The sequence below is a fragment of the Protomyctophum bolini genome (genome assembly GCF_963924005.1).
Source record: "Protomyctophum bolini genome assembly, chromosome: 9".
Taxonomy (NCBI): domain Eukaryota; kingdom Metazoa; phylum Chordata; class Actinopteri; order Myctophiformes; family Myctophidae; genus Protomyctophum; species Protomyctophum bolini.
In genome coordinates this window covers 15,245,706-15,260,063 of record NC_137870.1, presented here as the reverse complement: position 1 = coordinate 15,260,063, position 14,358 = coordinate 15,245,706, and the positions used below count along the sequence as shown (strand labels likewise).

At 40.5% G+C, this 14,358-nt stretch overlaps 2 protein-coding genes across 5 annotated transcripts in view; both read right to left on the bottom strand.

Moving 5' to 3' along the window:
• nlrc3l (NLR family, CARD domain containing 3-like) overlaps nt 1-14,358 on the bottom strand; it is a 234,648-nt gene that overhangs the window by 156,754 nt on the left and 63,536 nt on the right. The gene's annotated exons all lie outside the window — the stretch shown is intronic.
• nox4 (NADPH oxidase 4) overlaps nt 2,492-14,358 on the bottom strand; it is a 38,240-nt gene continuing 26,373 nt past the window's right edge. For all 3 annotated transcript variants that reach the window (XM_080772639.1, XM_080772641.1, XM_080772640.1), the window contains 6 exons: nt 13,880-13,961; nt 9,864-9,983; nt 9,470-9,578; nt 7,676-7,744; nt 5,964-6,064; nt 2,492-5,753 (listed from right to left, as the gene is read on the bottom strand). In XM_080772639.1, the coding sequence (XP_080628765.1) occupies nt 5,633-5,753; nt 5,964-6,064; nt 7,676-7,744; nt 9,470-9,578; nt 9,864-9,983; nt 13,880-13,961 (602 nt within the window). In that variant the 3' untranslated portion in view covers nt 2,492-5,632. The remainder of the gene's footprint in view (nt 5,754-5,963; nt 6,065-7,675; nt 7,745-9,469; nt 9,579-9,863; nt 9,984-13,879; nt 13,962-14,358) is intronic.

Below are 14,358 nucleotides of genomic sequence, written 5' to 3'. Positions count from 1 at the left end.
CACACACACACATGAATATTAAATGCAAACTCACTCACACGCGTAGACACACAGATGTGGCTGCTGTTTGAAGAGACATTCAGTGCTTTGACACTGTTCTGTTCTGTACATATTAGGAAGGATCTTAAAAATGCCAGATTAATATAGTAATATATTACAGTAAATTGAGATTTTTCCATGTGTTCAAACTGGACCTGGCTAAATGGCACCGTTTCCCTCCCATAACTAGCCCCTCTCGGAACCCTACATAAAGCTTTTATGAAATTTGGACTTTAACTTGCTTTACGTTGGGTCCCTGGTCATGCTAAGATTTTCCAATGCGATTGTTGGAACGCGGATATATACAAACTCAACCTTTCTTCCATCGGCGCGCTATTACCGCGCTTTTTATTGTGTTTGCTTACGGATGTGCGAACTATAAGTACCTTACATACCTCTGATAAAATCTCCTGTGTCGCGGAAGCCGTTAAGTATTTTTAATCCATGTTTGATTAAAAATGTCGCTTTGATTTCTTCTTGTTTATTTACCGCCTCCCGATGTGCGGTTGGCTTTGCGGGCTACGTCCCTCCCTCTGATCTGCTCCGTCATAGCTGTAGCACCACTAGCTAGCCAGATAGGCGGTACAATGAGGTGTCAATAACCCATTTAGGCCTAAGGCCGATTCTAAAAACGCCTCTAAATCCTGACCTAAGGTTTCTGAAAAACTTCAAATATTTATATAGCAGCATCAAAAAAATTACATTTTTGAATACTGTACATACTGTACAGAACCCAAATATGGGAGCCCGGCCTGAGAGGGTAAGATACCAATATGGGTTCCCGCCCAGAATGGGATAAACAAGGTAGGAAGAAGCGACATTTTTAATCAATCATGGATTAAAAATACTTAACGGCTTCCGCGACACAGGAGATGTGTCGGTATGGTATGTAAGGTACTTATAGTTCGCACATTCGTAAGTCAATACATGAATAAACATGGTAAAAGCGCGCAGAAGTCCGTCTCATGGCGTGTTTACATTGTATTTGTGTGTGCGTAACTGGCGGCAGCCCAGCGTGGAGCAGGACCCAATGGGTAAAGTCATAAAAGTGTCAGAAACTTTACTACATTCGGGTTCTCATGCTTGCGGGGCTATCCCATAACAAGCTTCCTCTGGCTCAATGTTTCATGTCATCTATTGTCGCTGTCGGGCAGAAACCTCTTATCTCCATATTTTAACTTTTTGTGTTGTTTTTTTTCTTCGTAAATGAACGGTTTACTTGATCATACTACAGCGTCACACAAAAGCATCAAAAGTAGCAGATCCGTGAGCTCGAAGGTTCCGAGCTTGTAGATCTGCTGCTTTTGAATTTGATTCCTGAAAAGTAACTATATTTTGGTTACTGGTGTAGCTGTACAGGTTCAAGTATGTCCACGCATCATACAGATGTCTGATATTGGTTTTATTTGTATTGCGACTTTCAACTCCTCCAGTGACCAAGACACCGTGAAAACTATAATAAGGAAACAATGACATTTTGTTCAGTTTTTGAGTCCTTACACATGTGCATTCAATTGATCAAAAGTCCATAGTTCTACATTACAGAAATATTGAACAATCCACAACAACACATCACAATGAAATCACAAAGAATATGTACCGTGTGCGCCTTTGAACCATGTGCAGATTGATTAATATCGTCTCTCTCTCTGACGTTCCCAAAACATACAACTTTTCTCCAGGAAGTCCGTTCAACCTCTGACCCTTACTGACAGGTGACGTCATGTGAATGACATGACAACTCTGATCATGTGACTCCCTTCAAAGGGTGTATTTTTACCTTGTAATATAACCCTTTGACATATTTGTTGCCATTCTTAAATTCTATTTATTCATAATGAAATCAACCTTTTTATCCAAGTATGATCATCATAAAAACCATATTTTATATAATTGAAGTTTATACCTGTAACCACTGTCTCTCGTTCAGGGACAGTTACAACTGGTCCTCAATAATCATCGATATTGTGCCATTTTTGTCTACTCATGATTTTGTGTAGGCTATTGTGTCTTTAGATGTCTTGATGAATTGAATACATAGGACCACAATGGAGACACGCCTCAGGGCAGTTTGTGTTATCCTTTTAACGTTTATTGTATTGTAACTGTACTGTACTTTTTGCCAACTCTTAATAAATATTCAATCAATCAATCAATCAATCAATCAATCAATGTCTCAGAGGAGGGCTGTGGACAAGTTCAGAATCGTCATCAATCAGCAGTGAGGAATCAGAGGTTTCTCCTTGGCCATAGGGAGTATGCATACAAGATTGGTGCAGTTATAGGTAAAAACACTAATCGGCCAGTTATAGCGCCACCATGAGGCTGAGTAGAAAATCAATTCAACTGGCATTTCTTCCTCAGCCTAGTGGGAATGTGCATGCAGAATTTCACAGAATTCATACAATGAATGTGTTCATGATTTGTGGCATTTTGTTTGAAACGGAGCACTCCTGCAAACTTTGGAAGCCGATCTTAGCCAATTAGAATGGCGTCTGAAAAATCTGAAAGACCTGTTTCGTTGAATTGCGTTAGACTGCGTACCAATTTGCATGTTTGGACAAAATCTTTGGTGTATTGCAAAAAACGGCCTCCTGGTGGCACTATAACAGGCCACTGCGAAAACGTTGAGGCAGAGGTTCAGCTCTGGCATCCAGGGAGTGTGTGTGCAGAGTGTGGCTGCGATCAAGGCAACAGTGCCAGAGATTAGCTGTCCACAGACGGACGGACGGACACACGGACGGACGGATGGAGTGCAAAGCATACTCTACAAAACATACACCTTCGGCCTGGTTGAGACAATAATAATCTAACACTATTCCTGCCAATGCCAATTCTGCCAATGTAAAGGTTGTGTTATGAAGCATGCAAGTAGTTCAGAACAAAATGTATAAATAGAAAATGTATTTTATTCAGAGTTGTGCTTTGCTCTTGTAAAAAAAAGAGACCAATGATCAAATCATACATTAAAATCAATCAAATATATAAATATACATTTAAAATGCTGGATAGATGACGATTTGGTACATTAAACGGTGTTTGCTGTGTTGTGTGTAAGTGTCTTGCAGAAACCTTATTTTATTTCACTATTTATTTTATTTTATTTATATTTTTGTCATTTTTTCCCAACACTGTATAATCCATACACATTATACACAATAAAATCAGAATCAACATAAAAATACAAGATTTGTTTTGTCTTTGCAGAGAAATGGTTAAAGTCATAGTCATATACAGGTGAATTCTCCCATGAATGCATGGTATCACTGCTGTTGTGTAAAAAAAGAACCTTTTATATCAAAAACTGGTGGGAGCTCTTGTTAATACTGTAATACATTGTATTAATAATACATTGGTTCAAGACACACTTAAGCCTAACCACTTTCACTTATTTCTTTGTTTTCCAAAAATAGCTTGTTTTGTTTGACGCTGAAGTCGAGGCATTAATGTATGGGGGAAGAAAAACATATGGAGATACAAGGTTTCTTCCCCACATCATTGCAACAATATAATTCTCCCATGACCGATATATAAGACAACTTATAAAACAGCATTTTATATATACAAACAATATAAATAAATTGAAATATCGACTAAAGACAAATACTGGCATCAGGTGCATTTTGGCTTTTTGCTCAAATAAATGACGTTGTGTCAACTTTTACAGGTAAACAAATCAACAGGTCGATAATAGCACCAGCGTTAAAAAAAATGTTACGATTATATCTCGTCTCTTTTCATCAATTCATCTGCTGTTTCTTTGGGTTATGATTTGTATGTAGGTTTTTTACATATGGTCTCTGTCGGGTGGAAACCTCACTATGTCCCATGCTGTTACTTTTCAGGATTCAAATTCAAAAATAGCATTTTAGATCCTCTGGTACAGTGGTTCTCAAGTGAACCTCTTGAGGAGGTTCTAGGCAATCTAGGGGTTCCCCAGCAAAAGTATTAATACGTATAAAGCATCAAAATCAGTTTAATCACTTCAACCCTTAATTCGACTGTACTGTAATGGCCGTTCTTGTATCTGCTATTTTGTTTTTATCTTGAAAAATGTCGACAGTTCTAACACAACTCTTCTCTTAAGGGGGTCCCTGGCACAACATATTTTCCAATGGGGATCCACAGTCAAATTCATACAGTATATCAACTTCACTTGTTTTTCACTTTGTTTTTGTTTGTTTTATGTGAAGCACTTTGGGTTGCATTTTATGTATGAAAGGTGCTATATAAATAAAGTTTATTATTATTATTATTATTATTATTATTAGTTTGGGAGTCCTTGACATGGAAATGTTCTCTTTGCTGAAAATGGCCAATCTACAACATCACAACGATGGGCAATATTCACCCCCAGAATAGGGACGCTCAAGAGGTTCTATTTGTACACACTCATGGTTATGTCTTTGACATTAAAAGGTTTGAGAACCACTGGTACAACTTACACAAACAGTAATGATATTATGAATTCAAGTAACTTTGAGTTACTAAAGTAACACAATTTGTTTTTGACCAACATAGAACTAGACCTATAATTTATACTCCGTAGAGGTGCGAAAGAAACAACAGATCTACAAGCTATCAACATGCATGTGAAGCAACACAGTATTGTTAGCTTGTAGATCTGTTCTTTAAAGCATCTGCCCAATTAGGCAAATATGATGTAACCTGTAGGTATAGAAATAAAAAAAACTAGTTACTTTTGATACCAAAGTAATGTGTCTGGGTAGCTCAGTCAGCTCTTGCCTTTGGACTACAAGGTCACAGGTTCGATCCCAGGCACCGCCAACTCAACATCTGAGCGGTGCGGTAATTTGTGCGGAAAGTACTGGAGCTGATGGTAGGTGTGGGGCTCCACCTCAGCATTACACCTCTCAGAGGTCTAGCACATTGTAACGGAGACAGGCTCCGGTGTTCTCAGCCGACAATAAGCCCCTCTGACCTACTTACTTCCTTAATAAGTAATGTAATATTACTACTTTTTAAAGGAGTAATTCGTAACTTGTAACTTTTTACTTTTCCTGAGTAACTTGCTCAACACTGCTGGTGCTACAGTGTGATATTGGTTGAGCTTTGGTTTTCATGCAGTTATTAATAAAGAACATAATTATGACATTAAGACATACACGACAAATCATATAATATAATATTGTATCATGTATACACAGAAAAAGTGTTCATTTAACACAGAGCGAAATTAACACTCTGGATTTTACTACGTGCGTACAATTTTTGGCGATTATAAAATCACAAATATTGTCGGGAGCCAAGTCTATGAAAACAAGACCAAAAGAAGTCCAATTGAAGACATTGACATATTTTGAAATGTTCTGTTTGGGAACCACTGTTTTAAACTGGTTTTAGGAAGCAAGCTCAAATAAGCAACTAGACTTTAGAAAACAACCCAGACAAAAAAACGCAACCCAGAATTACCAATATTTACAAGCGACTTTACAGGGGGGAAAAGCCCAAAGTAGTTTACCGTTGCATGATGAATAGGAATTGTGCGAATATGAAGTGATATGTGTGAACAGGAAGTGATGCATGTCAACAGGAAGTAAAGGGCTGTGTACAGGAACTGAAGGCTTGTGTCTCAGCTGAAGGATTCCTTGTTGAACTCAAACGTGGTTCCAGAATAAAAGTGAGAGTTACACAGTTTGTGAAGTGTCCTTGAGATACCCTTGGGTCCGCAGCAGAACACCCCCACTCGCTTACTGAAACCACACACACACACACACACACACACACACACACACACACACACACACACACGCGCGCGCGCGCGCACACACACACAATCAGTTACAGAACAGGGCTCCAACTCTCGATTATCTTCTTAGCGTGCCTATCAATAAGTGCATATAGGCGATTTTTGCCTCTGCTAACAGGGGGGGGGGGGGGGGCAATGTTTCCCTGATACTCACTGCTGATTGGTCTTAGTGATTTCATCAAAGAGCAGCTTCCACCTTGGTCGACCAATCAGGATCCTGGAACTGATGGGTTGGTACTTCTCCTCAGGAATGATCTGCACATGAAACATGAATAAGACATGATGAACATATCAGTGATGTCGTGGAGAAACCACCTAACTCCATTTACTTTACTTTGTAAATCTGTGATGAGACAATAAAGCTGATCCCTTGATGTGAAAACTGGCCTAAAGAATCAGAATCACTTGATAAACAGACTTTGCAAAATGTATTTCCGAGTTCCCCTCGCAGACTGAAGGCTAGAGTGTCTACGAGTAGAATGAAAAACAAGATGGGGGCTCACAACTCACTTTAAATGCTCCAATTGTATTCACAGCACCGCAGCAATACAACGTTTCCACTAAACTGCCTTTTGTATGACTTGAAATGCTCAAGGCAAACAAACAGCACTTTTTTGTGAGCCTTTAAAAAAAAAACAAAACAGAAGATGAACCTGGTCCAAAAATATCCCTTATTGTTTGACAGTATGGAATATATTGAAAGAACTAGGTGAGCAAGGTGGGACATATACCCTCCCATGAGAATAACACACGTTTTGTTTTGTATTTTTTGCACTCCCTAGGCAGAATGAGAGAGAGAATCCAGCTTTTATCAGCTGAGGCTGTTAGCCAAAGTCAAGTCTGCTGTAACCTTTTCTGATTTGGAACGTCTTATCCATGCTTTTATCTCAACCCGACTCGACTACTGTAATGGACTTTACGTTGGCGTTACCCAAGCCTGCCTGTCACGACTGCAGTTAGTCCAAAACGCCTCTTAACAGGGGCACGGAAGATTATGATCACATCTAACCGATTATTTTTGTACCGAGTGTACAGCATTTTGTTCAATACTAGTGATAGCAGTAGAATGGCCACAAAATGACCCTGATTCCAGAGAAAATATGTTTTGTCCACTGCAAGTCTCTCTCTCTCGCACACACTTGTGTTCAGCCAACTACTTTCTTTCTCTCTATAGAAAGAAATACACTGACTGACTTGGAAAGGTCCGAGAGAGAGAGAGAGAGAGAGAGAGAGAGCAGGGGATAGTGACTCTGCCAGTGTAAAAATGGACCACATTTGTACACTCTCAGAGTTACAGACCCCTAAAGGCCTATTCATACTCCAGTTTTAGGTGATAAGGTGACCAGATGGGTTCGGGTGAGCGGTGTGTCGCTTATCACCGCGGTGTGACGTCATGTTGTAGTATTCCCAACCACATTTTATCACCTAAAACTGGAGTATGAATACTTGATTTGTACACTCAGTTACTTGATTTTATTTTATTTTTATTTATTTTTAGTAGGCTAGACGTCATGCAGACATCATGTTCATAGAGAAAGACACAAGAAAGTCTTTCGACTTATTTTCATTGTGGTCCTGGATCTGGTCTACGACAAACAACAATGCAACAAAATACATGAAAACCCCTTTTAGGGGGTTACAAACCCCTAATGGTCAATTGGGTTGCATGTGTACACTCTTTAAGAGGTACAGAACTTCAAGGGTCCATTTGGAACACCCAAAAACGACCATACTTTGAGAACCACTGAGGAAGTGAGATTGGACCCTCTTTTTTAGCATGCACTGCTGCCCTCTGGTGATAAAGAGATGGAACATCAGACAGAAGGAGAAGGTGTGTGCGCATGGGTCTGTGCGTGTGTTTCTTACCTGTTGGTTGTCTGTCTGACTGACATACAGTTTGACATTCAGGTAGTCAGGTCTGTTCTCCTGCCAAAGCTACAATCACAAACATAAAAACAACAAATATGAAATGTCAAGTTTGACTGACGTCGTCCATGTACCATTTGTTTACATCAGAGTACATCTGAGAAGGGGGTCAGTGATGAGGATTAATGTATGCATTGTTAAACAATATTAAAAACAGGAAAGCATCTCTCTCTCTCGCAATTAATGCATGCTTGGATGACCTGCCACATACATCCCATAATACCATCCACTCTGCAATATCTAAATTGTATCTAAATTGTGTATCCAATTCATCGAGACCTTTACACGATAAAGTTTGAGAACTACTGATTGGTCCCTTCCAATTAACAGGATCAGATTGCCAGCACTGTAGAGGAGAGACAAGTGACCAACATATCATTTAACTTCACAATAAATAAATATACATATTTAAAAGTCTTTCAATCCTTGCGTGTTACTTTAAATTGTCAGATGTACTACATACACATGTGCGTGTATGTGTAGGGCACGGGCTGCCCCTTGACAATGATGTGTTTTTTTATTTGCACATGCATTCCATAAATACCATAGGGCATTGTCCCTCGTGAGTAAAAGATGAACTGTTTGCTATTTTTGAATGCTGAAAAGTGACATGAGGTTTTCACCCAACAGAGACAATCATGTTCCTGACAAAAGCTATGAATAAACATAACCACAAGGTGGCGATACAACTTCACACAAGCACCAAGACAAAGTGACATTTTCCAGGCTGCTATTTGAAACCAGGTGTGAGAACTTTAAGGAAATGTGATTAACCCTTTTGACCTCTGACCTTCCCCTTTAAACTCCCATATAATGGCTCTGACCTCAGAACTGAGAGCACCTGCCGAGCTCTCTCTCTCTATATATTGAACACAAATGTACAGAATATTATTTAGATAGCATGTTGTTTAGACAGATGCTAGGTTTGTTTGTTTATACATCATTGCGTAGGAGCAGTGTCATTGTTGCGACGGCGCATAATTGCAACAGCACGTTGGTCCGACTCGCCACATTACTTAACCCTGGCTATCCCTAACCCTGACCGTACGCGTACAGAGTTATGGGCAGTCTCCCATTGCGTGGCGGTATCACACGCCCAAAATTGGCTGATCTACAAGCTCACTGTCGCACGCTGAGCCGCATGTATAAACCACTGTCCACATTACCCAAGTCAATGTGGGAAACACGCACTGCACACACAGTGACCTACAGCTATGGTGTCTGTGTGTCTGTCCATGTGTTTGATACATAATGTCTTTACTCCTGTATTCTCAATGTCTTAACTTTACTCCTAAATACTGTATAGTATATTGTTGCTGTCGGGCAGAATCCTCTTATCTCCATATTTTAATTTCTCCTTCCATGCCCATGACGGTATTGACAATCTTTTTCGAAGTGTCAATTTGTGCCTTTGCCGATTTTGACAGGTTTTTGACATTTTCTGGGCACAGACGAGACGACCCTCGCTTCCACTAACCGTCGGCAGGTGTTGTTTCTGTAGAAGTAGAAGACGAATTAATTCCGCAATGGTGGGCGATACAAAACTTCCCCCTCCATTCACGCCTGTTAGAGCCACAATCTTTAGCAGCGTTTTCTCAGAATCTTTTTGCATCTGTGCCTGGATTGGCAATTAGGCGATATTTGGACCTCAATGAAAAATCAGAAAATGTGTTTCAAAATAGTAAAAAAACAAAAAAGGCAAGGAAGGGGTAAGGCACTTAGGAAAAGATGTACCTTATGATGCAGCGCACACAGCAGCTCAGCAAACCAGTAGAAGGACTGGAGTTCTCTGCAGACCCAGATGAAATACAACCTCCTCAACCTGAAGGCCTTCCAGCCATCACTGATGGACACATGGACAGGAGAAGGGAGGAGAGGAGAGGAGAGGAGAGAGGAGAGGAGAGGAAGAGGAGGAAGAGCAGGAGGAGGAGGAGGGGTAGGAGGGGGGAGGGGGAGGAGGAGGAGGAGAAGAAGGGGGAGAAGGAGGAGGAGTTGGAGGAGGAGTTAGAGGAGGAGATGAGAGCAAGCAAGTCAGAAATAATGATTGTCATGAATATGAAGTCTGTCATATTGTCATTGGGAGCTTGAACTTGAATGAGTTTGACAGACAGGTCAGACAGCCACTCACAGCAGAGCGTGCAGTATGCAGGCGAATGGCGTCACTCCGATCCCGCCCGCCACACACACACTGACCTCGTAGTTAAACACCTCCTCTGACGCACTGCCGAACGGACCGTCCACGTACAGCCTGCACACAAGCATGCATGGACGCACAGACACACACACACACACACACACACACACACACACACACACACACACACACACACACACACACACAGGGGAGGGACAAACACGCCACAGATAATTAGGTCAAGGGGAGTAAAAAAAACATGAATGAACAAGCATGTGTACACACACACACACACACACACAAAAGCATTTGGGAGTACATGAACTTCCTGTGGGTCACACAACATCCTGTACATGTAGTTACAGTATGTGAGATGATCCCATGGCACAGGGATGGAGAGACACCCACAACCAGAGAGGGAGAGATGGAGGGAGAGAGAGAGGGGGGGGTAGAGAGGGGGGGAGAGAGAGAGAGAGAGAGAGAGAGAGAGAGAGAGAGAGAAACTAAGAGAAAGAAAGAAAGAAACCTTTTAATTTCAAGGACCCCTTTAACTCTGAGAGTGTACAAATGGAACCAAATGGACCCTTACGGGTCTAAAACACAAGGTTTCTTCTCCACAAAACAGCTGCTTAAACACTTGGTCTAATCTGGGATATCATATACAGACGCACGCACGGTCCTTGTCAGCTTAGTTTTGATAGTTGCTAGCTTTTTATGCAGATACTGTGGTGTTTTTTTCTTGACTATACACATGTACATGATGTTATTTAGTTAATGTGGATCTAGCAGATTTCGGAAAAAAATTAATAATTAAAAACAGCTTGTGACTAAATAATAACTACATTGAAAGGTTATTTTTATTTCCATTCCAGCTTTGGACATACAAGGTGTTGTGCATGCATGATAGAGAGGAAACGGCTTGAAAGGGTGGTACGCACAGCGTCAAAAATCATTGGCCTCGACCTCCCATCCGTCTCCTCTATCTACACCACACGCACTAAGCGCAGAATGCAGAAGGTGATCGCCGACCCCTCCCACCCTGCCTGCTCTCTTTTTGCACCCCTGCCCTCAGGTAAGAGACTCCGGTCTCTAAAGTGCAATACCTCCCGCTTCAAAAACAGCACTTATCCCGAGGCTGTTCGCCTCTTGAATGCTGACCTTCTTTTCACTCGCACTTTACAGCGTGAAGCTGCTTTGTAAAACGATGAACTGTGATGAATTTGCTATTTATTTATTCAACATGAATTGTAACGTTTTGCATTCTTCTTATTTATTGGTCCCCCTCATATGATGTCTGTACTTTTGTATCGTGTTCTGTCTGATTATGTGATGTGAATATGTGTATGTATCGTATGTATGTTTTTAGTGCACTGAAACAAATTCCAATCAACTCTGTTGACATGGCAATAAAGTCTTGAATCAATCTTGAATCATGATTCTAAACTACGTCCGTCTATAGACGAATTCACAGAGGCGCGGCCATTACTGAGGTGTAATCCATGGAGCAGGTGCTCCGTAGGCCAGGTGTAGCTAATCAGTGCTGCTGCGTTTAATAGTACACCTCAGTAATGGCCGCACCCAGGCAAGCCTCTGTGAATTTGTCTATAGACATGGTAACGTCTTGCCTGCCTCTGATTGGACTAACGACACTGCCCGTCTTGGTCTTACCAGACCTCCGAGGTGGATGGTGGATAGGATGTTGACAATGACACGAGGTTACTCTGTGGTGGGAAATAATACCATTCATACAGGCCTACGGTACAAGGCACAGAGAATGACAGCTTGGCACACACGACAGACGACGCTCCAGAATGCCTTGTAACATTTATTTTTGTAGAAGAGGCAAACTAATATTGTTCATGCTGTTTGCTTTGATTGAATAATTGATTGAACACGTACGCTGTAATATGATTTGATTTGGGTGTGTTCTAAATAAAGTGTTTGTGTTGGTTGTCAATTTGTATTAATCTAATTATAGTAAACTAATACTATTATACTAAAAAGGATGAAGATGAAGGGAAAAGAGACCCTTTCCCAGTACAATAATTTTTCAAGTTTACACATACAACTAAATTACATTAATCAGTGCTGCAGAACAAACAGCAGTGACAAATTAAACAACTTAATTATAGTGGAGTAAAAAGTACAATAAAATTGAATAATTTTCAAGTATTGAAAATTGGAAATACTAAAATTGTACTTGAGTAAATGTATTTGGTTACTTTCCGATCTACATTTCCCCAAAAAGTGTCATGAAACCAGATGCAACCATCTGTTCTTCAGTTATTCAGCCAGGACTTGACCCCTGAATGGGACCTTCACCTTGTCCCTATTGATGTGAATCTGGAGGTTTATTCTGTACACAAAGCTTTGATTGTGTTTGGTTCAGATAAATATTTTATTTATTTATTTATTATCTGAAAGATCTCATTAAGACTATACTAATCTACTACTTGAAATGCCATTATTCTTGTAAAACATGTCTACATGAAAACAATATTTTTTATTTGTTTGTCTTTGTTTTTTAAGTCATAACGCCTTATGACTCACAAGCAATCTGATAACAACCTTATGCAAACAACATGTGAACAACCCCCCCTACCATGTTGACTTGATTTAGCTTTGAAGCAATAGCTTCAAAGCTTTGTGTGACCAATTCATTCTTTTCCTTTTTTTACATTGTCAAATCCTTTAGATTAGAAACATTCCAATGTTGACAATGGATTGATGACAAAACAGACATATGACAGATTTATTTATGTTGTTTCTGTTGTCGGGCAGAAACCTTGTATCTCTTCTCCACACAAGGTTTATGTTTAGTTTTTAATGAATGCCCTACTGTTTACTTCTTTAAACTTTTTTGAAAGACTTCCAATGGTTTTCACTTGACATGTCCAAAATAGGGACTTCTAAAGTGGTTAAAGATGCACTAACTAACTTTCCTCTTCTACACCGGATTTGAACCAGGTTTCCTGTAAAAGTGTTTTTTGTTTTCTTTTTTTCTTTGTTTAACATTGAGCTAATAGAGTCTGCCTGCTTGCTCAGGGGATAAATTGAATCTTGGCTATCCCTGTCTCTTTGAGTATCTTAAATACCAATCCCATTGATATTTGCTTAACCCTGTAGTCTTCTACACTGAGCCATCCCACACTAGCAAAGTGTGTTGGAATTAGGTGTGGGCCTTAGGCAGAGTCGTATCAGTTTGTTTTGGAGGTCTGAAACGTATGTGGTGTTGGTGAACTGAGAGGTGCAAGCATAATCAAAATGGAATTGAAAGAGGGCTCCTGCTAGTGCTAGAGTCTTTAGAACGCTCTTGTTAGGGGAAAAAACTGTCAAAAACCTTGTTCTTTGATTGACTTTCTTATTCACTTTTGATGCAATATTTCCACCTGACAGTTTGTTATCAATATAGCCCAGGCATAAAGGCCTGGGCCCAGGCCTCTTATTTACTTGAAGTTACTATTATCGTCAATAGGAAATTCAATACATTGCATTTCATGCTGGCAACTTTTCAGATTTACCGTACATTTTGAATTTGTATGAAACCACATCATCGCACAATACGTATTAGTGCTCCTACTAATACGTTTGTCTAAATGCATCACATTTTTGCAGTGGACACGAATAAGACAACAGCCGAACCTCAAATAAAATAAACTCTTTGACCTCTCTCTCTCTCTGTCTCTCTCTCTCTCTCCCATAATGCTGACCAGGAAGAACACAACATCACAGGTCAAGAGGTCACAACCCCTGAACACCCCTTGTGAGTCTGAGCTTTCATGGGAAATCATGTCAATGGTGCCACTGAGTGAGCACACACACGCACGTGCACGCGCGCGCGCGCGCACACACACACACACACACACACACACACACACACACACACACACACACACTTTGAATTGTGAGTTCTCTGCACAAAAAAAACATCAAAGCCTTCATTCACACTGACTCAGGAGCCAATTACTCTGTCTGTCTGTCTGTCTGTCTGTCTGTCTGTACACACTTACTTGGGGTATCTTCTTTGTTGCACCATGGGAAGGATTTCAGACGCTATACGTGAATCAGGAAGTAGCAAATCGGTGAAACGTTCTGGGGAGAGAGGAGAGGAGACAGTGTATTAATTAACTGAGTGCTGTTTTGTTCATTTTTTTATTATATCATACAGAAATGATTCAACACAATATACTGTACATGCTGTGCAACACGCCAGCTGTGCCGAAGATATACAGTAACTACAAACCACAAAGGTCGGGCAGAAACCTTTTATCTCCATATTTCATGGTTTTATTACTTTGCATAAACAAAAGGTTTTGGTAGCAGCAATGGCCGAACGGTTTGCGGAGCGGTCTTGATATCGGAAGGTCGCTAGTTCGTATCCCCGGACCGGCACGTTAAAATTACCACCGCTGAAGTGCCCTTGGACAAGGCATTGAACCTCTACCATGAAATGTTCTATGAGCAGGGCCTGGCTGTAAACAAGTTCTTG